The sequence below is a fragment of the Coregonus clupeaformis genome, chromosome 23 (assembly GCF_020615455.1).
Source record: "Coregonus clupeaformis isolate EN_2021a chromosome 23, ASM2061545v1, whole genome shotgun sequence".
Classification (NCBI taxonomy): Eukaryota; Metazoa; Chordata; class Actinopteri; order Salmoniformes; family Salmonidae; genus Coregonus; species Coregonus clupeaformis.
The window spans coordinates 46,163,707-46,180,246 of record NC_059214.1 but is presented as its reverse complement, the minus strand read 5'-3'; the positions used below and the strand labels follow the sequence as shown (position 1 = coordinate 46,180,246).

Here is a 16,540-nt window from a genome sequence, read left to right as displayed (position 1 = left end):
AAAACACTTGAAATCTCATTCTGCTTTGCTGAAGATCTATTCAATGTTTTATTGACGTCATAGCTAGTTCCTTTTCCTTTTGATGTTCATTGCAATAGACCCAGAATGTTAAAGCTGAATTGCTTGCCACAGAGACCACTCATCCACATCACCACCGGACAGCAATGGCTCATTAAAAAAAACAGCCACCATGAACTAAACCAGTGGTTCCCAACCAGGGTTGCTAGGACCCCTGGGGGTACTTAGCCTATCCACAGGGGGTACTTGAGAAGACTTATGAGACCATAGGCCTACTGGTTAAATGCACGAGGGGGTACTTCAGGGGCACTTCGGGCAGAGCAACATTCTGTAACTGAAAAAGCTGAAGTAAACAACACATGCACCAGCAGCACCTAGAGAGAAATGTGCGTGGTAACATGTATTCATGTATATTAGTGTACAAGGGTAGCTGAAGTGCAAAAGGTGGAATGAACAGCGTAAGACCCTTACCGGTATAGACAGGGGAAAGAAAGTATATTTTATAACAAGGCATGGAACAGAGAAGTTCCCTGAATGGGTGTGGAAAATCACTCAACCGTGCGTAGGTTTTATGAATGAGCCACTGTGCATGCGGTGAATGATTCTGTGATCGACATTCACTGCGTGATTAACACATAGGGTTAAAGTTCATCATGCCCTATCGCTATTTTTTTTTTTTTTATAGAGCAGTTGTAACTTTTGGGTAGTAATATTGTACATGTATAATATAATTCTAAGATGTATATGTACCCAAATAAATGCAAAAAATGCCATGTCTTTACTTACAAAAATCAGATGTTAAATATCTGCTATCGCGGCAGGCTGCTCAATCGTGGTCAGGAATACTCGATCACCCTGGGGGGAAATAAACTCTGAATTGCGTACAATTTTATCCGGATAAGTTAAACATTAAGAAGATATTATATTTATTCCTAACTTCTTTTGATTATAAGGTTGTTACGTTTTAGAAAACTATGCAGAAGTAATGGTAATGAAAGATAGCAGGTCTCGCTCATCAATGAATTGCTAATGTTGTGTGTGACCAGGCAGATAGCTAGCTAATATTTATTCAGTTATCGTACAGAGATATACTCTATGTATTTAAGTACATTCTGGATTGAAAGCTGACGAGGGTTTGCTGCACTGATAATTATAGTCGTACCACGACCCAGAGAGATGAATAGCCACGAGTGGCAGTGAGTGTAACGTAACGTAGCATGCTAAGCTAACTAGCTAGTTAGCTGTGCTTTTACAGGACAGGAGGTAGCCACGTATGAAGCTCTGTCCAGTCGTAGTTGCCTAATTCCTGCTTGTAACATACTAACTACAACGCGTTAATTTAGCGGGATATATATTAGATATTCGAAACAAGTCTTAATCTAGAAGGAGCGCGCGTTTTGGTCCATAGTTCTGAAATGTTATAAACCGGAGCCTCGCGTGCTTCCGGGTTCGATGTTGCATTGAGCAGATGATGAAGCGGATCATCTGGGTGATCTCAGGACTAAACAGAAGGATGATGAAGCTACTGGTCGCCCTCGCTTTGATCGCCTACATTGCCTGTGAGTACAGTATGTCTGCAATACTATAGCATAGGCCTACTGTGTTGAAGTAACTCAGCTGTACAATAAATCTTGTGTCTGATTCTCCCTCTATCTCTCGAATCCAACAACAGGCTTTATTGGCAAGACCAACTTTTGTTTACATTGCCAAAATGGGCTAAACAGTAGGTGGTAGTATCCCACTTACACAATAATCAGAAAAAATGATGACAACTTTAATGGTGGTGATGATGATTGTGGTAGTTATGATGATAATAATGCTGGTGATGGTAGTTTTGATGGTGATGGTAGTTATGGTGATGGTAGTTATGATGATGAAGACAATTCAGGTCTAACTGTCTGAATATTGTCTTCCTGAGGCTCTATGCAATGGAGTTTGTTTGCAGTGAGTAGGCTAATATGGGTCTCATCTCAAGTCTACTGCTGGAGGGTCAATGGGCAGGGTCAGAGCACTCTCACATTAATAACAATATAGGCCTAGTCAACAGAAGGTTCTAGGCCTTGTTATGTCCCCTTCATAGCTCTATGACTGGGAGGATTGTTTGAGGGTGTGAGCAGAGCATTAGACTACTGCACACTAGTCCATTCAGTGATAGCTGAGAACTGCCAGGGACCTAAAGATGCGATATTATCACGATACTTAGGTGCCCGATATGTATTGAAATTCTCACGATTCTTTAAACAGGTTAACATCCACAGACATTAAACTCTGTAACTGTTTTAAAATCACCATTTGGCCTCATGGTGAAATCCCTGAGCGGTTTCCTTCCTCTCCGGCAACTGAGTTAGGAAGGACGTCTATATCTTTGTAGTGACTGGGTGTATTGATACACCATCCAAAGTGTAATTTATAACTTTACCATGCTCAAAGGGATATTCAAGGTGCCCTTCTTTGCAAGGCATTGGAAAACCTCCCTGGTCTTTGTGGTTGAATCTGTGTTTGAAATTCACTGCTCGACTGAGGTACCTTACAGATAATTGTATGTGTGGGGTACAGAGATGAGGTATTCATTCAAAAATCATGTTAAAAACAATTATTGCACACAGTGAGTCCATGGAAATTAAGTGACTTGTTAAGCAAATGTTTACTCCTGAACTTAGGTTTGCCATAACAAAGGGGTTGAATATTTATTGACTCAAGATATTTCAGCTTTTAGTTTGTAATTAATTTGTTAAAATTTCTAAAAACATAATTCCACTTTGACATTATGGGATATTGTGTGTAGGCCAGTGACAAAACAATCTTGATTTAATCATTTAAAAAAATTAGGCAGTAACACAACATAATGTGGAAAATGTCAAGGGGTGTGAACACTTTTAGAAAGCTTTGCATATGTACATATCTACCTCAAGTACCCATGCACATCGACTCGGTACTGGTACCCTGTGTATATAGCCAAGTTATCGTTACTCATTTTTGTATTTATTATTACATGTTATTAGGGCCCGTAAGAATATCACTGTTAGTCTACACCCGTAGTTTACATTTACATTTTAGTCATTGAGCAGACGCTCTTATCCAGAGCGACTTACAGTTAGTGCATACATTATTTTATTTATTTTTCATACTGGCCCCCCGTGGGAATCGAACCCACAACCCTGGCGTTGCAAACGCCATGCTCTACCAACTGAGCTACATCCCTGCCGGCCATTCCCTCCCCTACCCTGGACAACGCTGGGCCAATTGTGCGCCGCCCCATGGGTCTCCCGGTCGCGGCCGGCTACGACAGAGATTCTATATGTATGGCGATTCGATACTGCTTGCAATTTGATGTTCCAAACATATTGCTCACTATATGTCTGCTGCAGACAGACAAAAGAGAGCATGAGAAAATGAGTTTTGATCAGTCAGGAAATAATGGGTGAAAACATGTTGGCTCACTATTTAAAAAAATAAGATGGAGAACAAGCTATAGGATTAAAAAAATGTTTTGGCACAGGTACAGCTGACTAGCACTAGCTAACTCTACATAGCAAAAAAATCTAAATAATTCAGCCAAAGTATCGATAAAATATATTCCAAAATAATATCCCGATATGTAACTGTATCAATCCCCTCCCCCCCACCCATCGCTACTAGCTGTAGTAGAATTACTTAATGGTGACTTGCTATTAAGTTGTAGTAAGGGTCCTACTTTACTTAACAAGCCTTTGTCTGAGCATACTTACTTATGTTGTGTACTTGTTGTTATCATGCCAATCCTTTCAAGATACACTGAGGGAAAAAAGTATTTGATCCCCTGCTGATTTTGTAAGTTTGCCCACTGACAAAGAAATGATCCGTCTATAATTTTAATGGTAGGTTTATTTGAACAGTGAGAGACAGAATAACAACAACAAAATCTTATAAATAGAAAAATAAAAAAATGTATAAATTGATTTGCATTGTAATGAGGGAAATAAGTATTTGACCCCTCTGCAAAACATGACTTAGTACTTGGTGGCAAAACCCTTGTTGGCAATCAGAGGTCAGACATTTCTTGTAGTTGGCCACCAGGTTTACACACATCTCAGGAGGGATTTTGTCCCACTCCTCTTTGCAGATCTTCTCCAAGTCATTAAGGTTTCGAGGCTGACGTTTGGCAACTCGAACCTTCAGCTCCCTCCACAGATTTTATATGGGATTAAGGTCTGGAGACTGGCTAGGCCACTCCAGGACCTTAATGAGCTTCTTCTTGAGCAACTCCTTTGTTGCCTTGGCCTGTGTTTTGGGTCATTGTCATGCTGGAATACCCATCCACGACCCATTTTCAATGCCCTGGCTGAGGGAAGGAGGTTCTCACCCAAGATTTGACGGTACATGGCCCGTCCATCATCCCTTTGATGCGGTGAAGTTGTCCTGTCCCCTTAGCAGAAAAACACCCCCAAAGCATAATGTTTCCACCTCCATGTTTGACGGTGGGGATGGTGTTCTTGGGGTCATTGGCAGCATTCCTCCTCCTCCAAACACGGCGAGTTGAGTTGATGCCAAAGAGCTCCATTTTGGTCTCATCTGACCACAACACTTTCACCCAGTTCTCCTCTGAATCATTCAGATGTTCATTGGCAAACTTCAGACGGGCATGTATATGTGCTTTCTTGAGCAGGGGGACCTTGCGGGCGCTGCAGGATTTCAGTCCTTCACGGCGTAGTGTGTTACCAATTGTTTTCTTGGTGACTATAGTCCCAGCTGCTTTGAGATCATTGACAAGATCCTCCCGTGTAGTTCTGGGCTGATTCCTCACCGTTCTCATGATCATTGCAACTCCACAAGGTGAGATCTTGCATGGAGCCCCAGGCCGAGGGAGATTGACAGTTATTTTGTGTTTCTTCCATTTGAGAATAATCACACCAACTGTTGTCACCTTCTCACCAAGCTGCTTGGCAATGGTCTTGTAGCCCATTCCAGCCTTGTGTAGGTCTACAATCTTGTCCCTGACATCCTTGGAGAGCTCTTTGGTCTTGGCCATGGTGGAGAGTTTGGAATCTGATTGATTGATTGCTTCTGTGGACAGGTGTCTTTTATACAGGTAACAAGCTGAGATTAGGAGCACTCCCTTTAAGAGTGTGCTCCTAATCTCAGCTCATTACCTGTATAAAAGACACCTGGGAGCCAGAAATCTTTCTGATTGAGAGGGGGTCAAATACTTATTTCCCTCATTAAAATGCAAATCAATTAATAAAATTTTTGACATGTGTTTTTCTGGATTTTTTGTTGTTATTCTGTCTCTCACTGTTCAAATAAACCTACCATTAAAATTATAGACTGATCATTTCTTTGTCAGTGAGCAAACGTACAAAATCAGCAGGGGATCAAATACTTTTTTCCCTCACTGTATTTAGAAGAGAGATTTTATTGGTACTTTTTCAGAAGTTCCCCAAATGCATCAATTCTCTTGCTTGTTGCTGCCGTCCTACACTCTGCTCCTCCTATTGATTTCCTATGGAGTAGACAAGGACCGACACTGACTCGGTCCTCTGCACCACTCTCTACAAATGTCAGACGCCAGTCACAGGGATCCTCTGGAGCAGAGCAGATTAGAGACATTCACGACTGACGAGACACAACCAGGCTGGCTGCTCTCTGTTCCCTGGCCAGTGGCTCAACTGGAGAGGGAAGAAGGGGGATTTAAAGCTAGTCAAAGTTGTTCAAATATTTGTAGAGATTTGTTTAGGAGTTAGCCTTGGACGCGTAGGGATTCATATTTTGCCTAAAATAAAGTGTGGCAGTATCTGGGTGATAATTAGGCTTGTTGTTGTTAAACTTGTTTTGTTTTTGCCTCTAGGCCAAATGCACTGCTTTGTTCTCCACAGCTCATGTAGAAAAATATAAAAAACGGAATTAAGAGAACATTGGAACCCATTTCATTATAATCACATTCCCTGGCATTTTAAATGGGTAAAATGATGGTAAAATTGAAAAAAACACACACACAGTCACGTTCACAGAACAAGATTAATTCAATTTTTTTCTTTGAATTTTTTTTCTCCCAATTAGCCACTGTGTGTGGCCTCTGGCAAGCTGCCAGGGGGTTGGAGGGAGAGTAAAGCCTCCGCTGCTCTGAGGACTAGGGCTGGGTCGAACCCTTACAAAAAATGACAAAAAAAGTGCAGTAACTGCAGTCGACTGTGGTATTTTGGACGCAGTAATTTAGCAGAATTACTGCAGTTATACTGCACTCTAACTGCAGTTCCACTACAAAATTACTGCAGTAAAAAAAAAACGGTGTTATTTTGGATGCAGTATTTGCCGCATACTGCAGTTACACTGCACTCTGACTGCAATATTTTTTTTCGAAAGGGTCATTAGATTAATTTAGCGCGATGTTCCAATTGCCTGTATCACAAGAATCAAGTTTTTATATGCCATTTAGCAGACGCTTTTATCCAAAGCGACTTACAGTCGTGTGCATACATTTTTAGGTATGGGTGGTCCCGGGGATCGAACCCACTACCCTGCCGTTACAAGCTCCGTGCTCTACCAATCGTTTATTTATTTTTGTTCTCGTCTCCTTCTGTGCTGTGTGCACTGTGCACCTTCCCACTCATACACCGATACCAAGCTCCTCCCCCCGATACACAACAACATTGATGAAAGATCGCTTCTTCCTCTCTCACAACAAGCAGTTTCAATTCGCTATTTGCATTTGAGGTTTGGTCTAACAGAATTGGTCATATGGACACCGAAACACATTGAGACATTATTTTACTGTAGTAGAGAAGTTACCCTTTCTAACGATACCCTTTTTATGTCCCAACTCCTAACATTTTGAACATAGCTGATCCTACTAAAGCGGGAGTGTCAATTAACATGATTGTGGAAAATGAAGGCTCAGTTTCTGTCGCGCACGGTATTGCGGTACCACTTACTAGAGGTCTGCGCTACAATGTGCGTACCGCCAACAGCATTTTAGCCACAGACTGTTATGTGCTAGCTGTCTAGTCTGTGTTTTATAAATGTGCAATGAGCATAGAAATACGCATTTATATAAGGAATGGAACTCGTTCTCATTCTGAGAATTAAGCATCTTCTTATCCAGGTAGGTCACTTGATTTCAACATCTATACAATGTGAACAGGCTATGTTGTTCAAACAGTTGAAGACGGACAGGAGGGTGTTTTCATAACAGTTCAACTGTTCAACCTTGTTAGCAAGAAAATTGATCCCAAAAAATGAAATTAAGATATCAGAACGAGCAATGTCAGAGACCGGAATATAAATATATATACATATAATTTATATAAATACATTGAGTGTAGACAGGGCTTAGATTGTTATGGGTTAAAAAGTAGCTACAAATATTTAAATGTTTTGAAAAACTTCAAATAAATAGTTAACTGTATTGACGGTATTGAAAAAGCATCCTGTGTCTATTTTTAAAACCCCCGGTATACGGTATAAGTGAGTGACCGTTAGTTAATTTTTTATTAGGCCTACAGTTGCATATGGCTGGACTACATGATGCAGACCTGAATAAAGCAAGCTCAGCCCTGTGAGTTTTATTGTCCACTCATGTTGCGTTCTCTGTCTGTGTATAGGAACCCCCCCTAGTCCTTCTTTAAAATATAATTCATATAAACAAGTACAAGGTTGCTGCAGTTTGACAAAGTTTCATATTCCCCAAGGCCAGGAGTTTTTCCAGGAGTAAAAAAAAAAAAACAGTGACCTGATTATTATAACTCTGGTCCCATTATAGACCATATGGGGCGGCAGGTGGTTAAGATCGTTGTACCAGTAACCGAAAGGTCGCTGGTTCTAATACCCGAGCCGACTAGGTGAAAAATCTGTCGATGTGCCCTTGAGCAAGGCACTTAACCCTAATTGCTCCTGTAAGTCGCTCTGGATAAGAGCGTCTGCTAAATGACCAATTTATTTATTTATTTATTATATTAAACCTTTTTTACAACGGATTAATCACGTCATACTGTATAATTGTGCATGGTTCTGGTTCAATTTGTAACAAAAAGGGCATTTTCATAGACAGACTTGAATGCCAGATAAGTGACTTGCAAAAAGCAGGTTAAACTATTTAGTAAAATACTTTAATTATTAGTGGGTCTTATGGTTGTGGAAGACTTATATTTAGCCTAGGTATAATTTTACAAGCTCTGAATTCATTAGATTATTCCTGACTGTTTGGAATGCAGTGTATTGACCTTTAATTGTGCAACAAAGCTTATTTAGAGAGAACATTTAAAAAATCTAGATATTGTGAATCGCCCATGAGTTTGAAAAAATCGAGATATTATGTTTTGGCCATAACGTCCAGCCCTACTTAGAAGAAGTCTTCAGTCGCAGAACTGCTTGGAGGCCCAACAACTCCCAGCACAGGCAGAGCACACAGAACACAGAACACAACAACAATACACAACACAGAACACCTCGCCCTCCATTTGGCAAATCTGACCATAACTCTATCCTCCTGATTCCTGCTTATAAGCAAAAACTAAAGCAGGAAGCACCAGTGACTCGGTTAATAAAAAAGTGGTCAGATGACGCAGATGCTAAGCTACAGGACTGTTTTGCTAGCACAGACTGGAACATGTTCCGGGATTCTTCAGACAGCATTGAGGAGTACACCACATCAGTCACTGGCTTCATCAATAAGTGCATCGATGATGTCGTCCCCACAGTGACCGTACGTACATACCCCAACCAGAAGCCATGGATTACAGGAAACATCCGCACTGAGCTAAAGGGGTAGAGCTGCCGCTTTCAAGGAACGGGACTCTAACCCGGACGCTTATAAGAAATCCCGCTATGACCTCCGACGAACCATCAAACAGGCAAAGAGTCAATACAGGTCTAAGATTGAATCGTACTACACTGGCTCTGACGCTCGTCGGATGTGGCAGGGCTTGAAAACTATTACAGACTACAAAGGGAAGCACAGCCGCGAGCTGCCCAGTGACACAAGCCTACCAGACGAAGCTAAACCACTTCTATGCTCGCTTCGAGGCAAGCAACACTGAAGCATGCATGAGAGCACCAGCTGTTCCGGATGACCATGTGATCACGCTCTCCGTAGCCGATGTGAGTAAGACTTTTAAGCAGGTCAACATTCACAAGGCCGCAGGGCCAGACGGATTACCAGGACGTGTACTCTGAGCATGTGCTGACCAACTGGCAAGTGTCTTCACTGACATTTTCAACATGTCCCTGACTGAGTCTGTAATACCAACATGTTTCAAGCAGACCACCATAGTACCCGTGCCCAAGGACTCTAAGATAACCTGCCTAAATGACTACCGACCCGTAGCACTGACGTCTGTAGCCATGAAGTGCTTTGAAAGGCTGGTCATGGCTCACATCAACAGCAATATCCCAGAAACCCTAGACCCACTCCAATTTGCATACCGCCCCAACAGATCCACAGATGATGCAATCTCTATTGCACTCCACACTGCCCTTTCCCACCTGGACAAGAGGAACACCTACGTGAGAATGCTATTCATTGACTACAGCTCAGCATTCAACACCATAGTGCCCTCTAAGCTCATCACTAAGCTAAGGATCCTGGGACTAAACACCTCCCTCTGCAACTGGATCCTGGACTTCCTGACGGGCCGCCCCCAGGTGGTAAGGGTAGGTAACAACACATCTGCCACACTGATCCTCAACACGGGGGCCCCTCAGGGGTGCGTGCTCAGTCCCCTCCTGTACTCTCTGTTCACTCATGACTGCATGGCCAGGCACGACTCCAACAACATCATTAAGTTTGCCGACGACACAACAGTGGTAGGCCTGATCACCGACAACGATGAGACAGCCTATAGGGAGGAGGTCAGAGATCTGGCCGTGTGGTGCCAGGACAACAACCTCTCCCTCAACGTGACCAAGACAAAGGAGATGATTGTGGACTACAGGAAAAAAAAGAGGACTGAGCACGCCCCCATTCTCATCGACGGGGCTGTAGTGGAACAGGTTGAGAGCTCAAGTCCCCACATCACCAACGAACTATCATGGTCCAAACACACCAAGACAGTCGTGAAGAGGGCACGACAAAGCCTATTCCCCCTCAGGAGACTAAAAAGATTTGACATGGGTCCTCAGATCCTCAAAAAAATTCTACAGCTGCACCATCGAGAGCATCCTGACTGGTTGCATCACCGCCTGGTATGGCAACTGCTTGGCCTCCGACCGCAAGGCACTACAGAGGGTAGTGCGTACGGCCCAGTACATCACTGGGGCAAAGCTTCCTGCCATCCAGGACCTCTATACCAGGCGGTGTCAGAGGAAGGCCCTCAAAATTGTCAAAGACTCCAGCCACCCTAGTCATAGACTGTTCTCTCTGCTACCGCACGGCAAGCGGTACCGGAGTGCCAAGTCTAGGTCCAAAAGACTTCTCAACAGCTTCTACCCCCAAGCCATAAGACTCCTGAACAGCTAATCATGGCTACCCGGACTATTTGCACTGCCCCCCCACCCCATCCTTTTTACGCTGCTGCTACTCTGTTAAGTATTTATGCATAGTCACTTTAACTCTACCCACATGTACATATTACCTCAACTACCTCAACTAGCCGGTGCCCCCGCACATTGACTCTGCAACGGTACCCCCCTGTATATATAGCCTCCCTACTGTCACTTTATTTTACTTCTGCTCTTTTTTTCCTCAACACTTTTTTTTGTTGTTGTTTTATTTTTACTTTTTTTGTTTAAAATAAATGCACTGTTGGTTAAGGGCTGTAAGTAAGCATTTCACTGTAATGTCTGCACCTGTTGTATTCGGCGCATGTGACCAATAAAATTTGATTTGATTTGAGAACAACACAGAACACAACAACAATACAGAACAGCATTCCGCTCTGCAAATTGATTCTGTGAACTATGCTCTTGTGATGACTAACCTTGCATGAGACTTGAAGACTTGACTTAGCTCCCCTTGGCCCTTTTCTTTACACAGACAACCACCTCAGTTGGCCACATATGACAGGTTGTGTGTGTGTCCCCAGTCTAACTCACTAATGGCTGTGCAGTCTCTTACGGTTGTGGGCTAGCACTTTCAGCATTACTCACTCACCCAGTCAGTCAGTGTTTGTGTGAGACAGCTTATTACTGCCCTTGGGAGTCTAATTCAACAAAAAACATCAAAGGATTTTTCCTCTTTCAATTAAAGACATTGTATGCTTAAATCAATATTTGCTTGCACTCACACTGGTTGAATGGGTTGTGAATGTGTGAAAAATCGCTAAGTTCCTAAGTCGCATTGATCCAGATGGCAGTACAATGGAAGTGCTTTGTCTTTTATTATTTTGCTTTCACTCATGCGCGCACACACACACACACACCGCTGAGACTTAGGCTAGTCTACGGCGTATGTTGTTTGTCACCAAGTCACAGGGTGCAAAGTGTGAATTTTCCCTTGCCTATCATCTCTCTCTCTCTCTCTCTCTCTCTCTCTTTCTCTCTCCTACCTCTCCCTCTCAATTCAATTTAAGGGCTTTATTTGCATGGGAAACATGTTAACATTGCCAAAGCAAGTGAAATAGATAATAAACAATAAAAATGAACAGTAAACATTACATCACAAAAGAATAAAGACATTTCAAATGGCATATTATGTGCAAATAGTTAAAGTACAAAAGGGGAAATAAATAAACATGAAATATGAGTTTTATTTACAATGGTGTTTGTTCTTCACTGGTTGCCCTTTTCTTGTGGCAACATATCACACATCTTGCTGTTGTGATGGCAGACTGTGGTATTTCACCCAGTAGATTTGAGGAGTTTCCTCTCTCTGCCTTTCCTTTGTGGCTCTAGCCCATTAGAGTAGAGATCCTGAAGGCCAACTGCTGCTTGTAATCTAAGTGGCTGGCTGCGACAATACATACAGTATAAGCTAAGTTAGCCGCTGGCCATGGTAGAGACTAGATGGAGTCAGATCAAGTTCGGGCCAGCCACCCTACTCCAAGTAGGCCAGATAGATGGAGCCACCACGGGTGGATTGCAGGGTGGGGGAAGAGACACACCTGCCCTGGGTTGTTTATGACTGGAGAGATGGGTAAGGCATATAACTATAAGGGACACTTATTGCTACAGTTTCCTTATTACATCTGGAATTTGGCTATTTGTAACAGTGGGCTGTTGCTATCGCTCATGTTCCCCTGTGCCCTGCTTCCTTCTCGCTCTCTCTCTCTCTCTCTCTCTCGCCTGCCCCAGGCATCACCCTGGCACCAAGACTGAACTAGACTGTGTCTCCTGCTTTTTGTGAGGCAGAAAGCAACTAGAGACGGAGAGTGAAGGAAACAAAAGGGGAAGAAAAAGAGCGAGAGACACTGAGAAAAGGAGAGAATCTGAGAGAGCATAGAAAGAGAGGGATAGCGTGAATAAAGAGAGAGAGAGGGAAACAGTGAGAGGAGGGGGCTGCATGTGGGTCGTGTGTGTAAGCGTAAGCCAATGCATGGGCTCCTCTCAGGTACTCAGAAAGTGGCCGACCTTGGCAGCCGTCCCCATTCCTCAGCCTCCTGTCCGCTGCTCCTTCAGCCTACTTCAGTAGGCTCTCCATGCTTCCCTTCAGCCTCTAGCCTTTAAATTCCCTGAGGCTCCAACCTCTGTCTAGATTCCCTTCAGCCTCCCCGTACACCCACATAACCCCCATCATCCAGTACCCAGCTTCCCTCAACCTCCGTCCAATCTCCAACCATCAACCTCCTTCAGCCTCTCTGACTACTACTTCCTGGTTAAAATCCCTGGTACCACTTCAAGCACCAGCTTGATTTGTCAAAATTATCCGTGACACAGATACACCAAATCATATTGCATGAATCAGTGATGCTGTTCACCTCATCGAAATGTCAGAATCCGTGTGCCGACAGACTTTATGGAATTCAGCCTCTAGCTTCCCTCATGCCATCCACCTCCAACCTCTCTTCAACCTTCCTCCTGTCATCCTCAGCTGGCTTAGTACTGCATCTAAAATGACCTGGGACGGACACAGAGATGCTCAGAGTCAGACACTGTTAGACTACCCATCATGTTACATGAAAGAAGTGACATACTAAATACAAAAAAATCGAGCCAAAATATAAGCCTTTCAAGTTTTCTATGTTGCGTGCAACAGGTGTCTCGTGTGGAAATGTCAACTCATACGAACAAGGCTATCAAACTGTCACAGGCCACTAGCAGGGCATGCTGTAGCAAGGGTTTGTGAGTGCGTGCACCCATATGATACTCTCATAAATACACAAACCAGCGAGAGAGAGAGTCGGGGGAAGATTTCTTATTTTCCCTAGCCATATTGATTTATTTACAGTACATGGGTCATTTCAGCTCATAAAGCACAAGAAAGAGGATTTCGACACCCACCATCTCAGATTGCGCTGAAATTGTTTCTGTAGTTAGAAACAGATAAGATTAGCATTTCTGAAACATTATTTTGATGAAATACACTGCTCAAAAAAATAAAGGGAACACTAAAATAACATCCTAGATCTGAATGAATGAAATAATCTTATTAAATACTTTTTTCTTTACATAGTTGAATGTGCTGACAACAAAATCACACAATAATTATCAATGGAAATCAAATTTATTAACCCATGGAGGTCTGGATTTGGAGTCACCCTCAAAATTAAAGTGGAAAACTACACTACAGGCTGATCCAACTTTGATGTAATGTCCTTAAAACAAGTCAAAATGAGGCTCAGTAGTGTGTGTGGCCTCCACGTGCCTGTATGACCTCCCTACAACGCCTGGGCATGTTCCTGATGAGGTGGTGGATGGTCTCCTGAGGGATCTCCTCCCAGACCTGGACTAAAGCATCCGCCAACTCCTGGACAGTCTGTGGTGCAACGTGGCATTGGTGGATGGAGCGAGACATGATGTCCCAGATGTGCTCAATTGGATTCAGGTCTGGGGAACGGGCGGGCCAGTCCATAGCATCAATGCCTTCCTCTTGCAGGAACTGCTGACACACTCCAGCGACATGAGGTCTAGCATTGTCTTGCATTAGGAGGAACCCAGGGCCAACCGCACCAGCATATGGTCTCACAAGGGGTCTGAGGATCTCATCTCGGTACCTAATGGCAGTCAGTCTACCTCTGGCGAGCACATGGAGGGCTGTGCGGCCCCCCAAAGAAATGCCACCCCACACCATGACTGACCCACCGCCAAACCGGTCATGCTGGAGGATGTTGCAGGCAGCAGAACGTTCTTCACGGCGTCTCCAGACTCTGTCACGTCTGTCACGTGCTCAGTGTGAACCTGCTTTCATCTGTGAAGAGCACAGGGCGCCAGTGGCGAATTTGCCAATCTTGGTGGTCTCTGGCAAATGCCAAACGTCCTGCACGGTGTTGGGCTGTAAGCACAACCCCCACCTGTGGACGCCGGGCCCTCATACCACCCTCTTGGAGTCTGTTTCTGACCGTTTGAGCAGACACATGCACATTTGTGCACAGTCCTGCTGCTGGGTTGTTGCCCTCCTACGGCCTCCTCCACGTCTTCTGATGTACTGGCCTGTCTCCTGGTAGCGCCTCCATGCTCTGGACACTACGCTGACAGACACAGCAAACCTTCTTGCCACAGCTCGCATTGATGTGCCATCCTGGATGAGCTGCACTACCTGAGCCACTTGTGTGGGTTGTAGACTCCGTCTCATGCTACCACTAGAGTGAAAGCACCGCCAGCATTCAAAAGTGACCAAAACATCAGCCAGGAAGCATAGGAACTAAGAAGTGGTCTGTGGTCACCACCTGCGAAACCAGTCCTTTATTGGGGGTGTCTTGCTAATTGCCTATAATTTCCACCTGTTGTCTATTCCATTTGCACAACAGCATGTGACATTTATTGTCAATCAGTGTTGCTTCCTAAGTGGACAGTTTGATTTCACAGAAGTGTGATTGACTTGGAGTTACATTGTGTTGTTTAAGTGTTCCCTTTATTTTTTTGAGCAGTGTATAATTTGATCTCTGAGAAAGTAAGCTAATTGATTGCACCCAAATTGGCCACTGTAATGAATTGGATTCCTATAATCGTCAATAAATATAGTACCTAACATCTGATTTGGACCATAATTCTTCCTAACAATGAGTAAGACATGAGGAATCCAATTACAGTGGGTATCATAAGTATTCACCCCCCTCAGATTTTCTTCACATTTTGTTGCGTTACAAAGTGGGATTGAATTAGATTTAATTGTGATAAAAAAAATAAAAAAATAATACAAATTACATAACTAAAATATAGTTGTTGCATAAGTATTCACCCCCTTTGTTTAGGCAAGCCTATTTTAGTTCTGGAGTAAAATGTTCCTTAACAAATCACATAATAAGTTCCATGGACTCACTCTGTATGAAATAATAGGGGTTAACATGATTTCTTTTTATGACTTCCTCTTTCACCCATACAGCTGTGTAATGTTCCTCAGTCAAATATTGGATTTCAAGCACAGATTCAACTACAAAAAGACCAGGGAGCTTTTCGAAAGCCTCATAAAGAAGGGCTGTGATGGGTAACAAAAACAAATCAGACATTGAATATGTCTTTAAGCATGGTCAAGTTAATAATTATGCTGTGGATGATGTATTAAACCACCCAGACACATTAAAGATACAGTCCTTCTGAACTGAGCTGCAGGACAGGAAGGAAACTGCTCAGGGATGTCCATGAGGCCATTGGTGATTTTAAAACAGCTACAGAGTTCAATGTTTGATGGTAGAAAACTGAGGATGGATCAACAACATTGTAGTGACTCCACAATAATGACCTAAATGACAGAGTGAAAATAATAATACAAATATGCTAAATCCTATCCTGTATGCAACTAGGCACTAAAGTAATACTGCAGGAAAAAAAGCACGGCAAAGGAATAAACTTTTAGCCCTAAATACAAACAAAGCCTTATGTTTGGGGCATGCTTGACATCGGCAAAGACTGGGGAGTTTTTCAGGATAAAAAGAAACGGCATGGAGCAAGCACAGGCAAAATCCTAGAGGAAAACCTGCTTCAGTCTGCTTTACACCAGACACTGGGAGATGAATTCACCTTTCAGCAGGACAATAACCTACAACACAAGGATTTGCTTACCAAGAAGACAGTGAATGTTCCTGAGTTGCAAAGTTACAGTTTTGACTTAAATCTGCTTTAAAAATCTATGGCAAGACTTGAAAACTGCTGTCGAGCCATGATCTCCAACAATTTAGAAACAAATAAGATTAGCATTCCTGCAACATTATTTTGTTGAAATATATTTTGAACTATATTTTTGAAATATATTGATTGCACCCAAATTGGCCATTTTAATTTATAGGATTCATATAATATTCAATAATTATAGTACTGAACATCCAATTTGGCCCAAACTTTTTTCTAATAATGAGTAAGACATGAGGAATCCAACGAAGTGGTCAAAACCCCACAGGGGTATCGTTTTAGCTTGTCACTTAGCTCTCTCTCTTAATCTCTCGCTCCTTTTAAAAATGAATTCACAACTATTTTATTTATATGTATGAATGTTTTCTAGACCTGTATGTATAGTAGTGTG

At 42.8% G+C, this 16,540-nt stretch overlaps 1 protein-coding gene across 2 annotated transcripts in view; it reads left to right on the top strand.

The window, feature by feature from the left end:
- Nucleotides 1-830: 830 nt before the first annotated feature.
- The window catches only part of uxs1 (UDP-glucuronate decarboxylase 1), a 112,949-nt gene continuing 97,239 nt past the window's right edge, over nt 831-16,540 (top strand). Inside the window, exon 1 of one of the 2 annotated variants that reach the window (XM_041843924.2) lies at nt 831-1,577. In XM_041843924.2, the coding sequence (XP_041699858.1) occupies nt 1,487-1,577 (91 nt within the window). In that variant the 5' untranslated portion in view covers nt 831-1,486. The remainder of the gene's footprint in view (nt 1,578-16,540) is intronic. The other variant, XM_041843925.2, reaches the window with a different exon arrangement.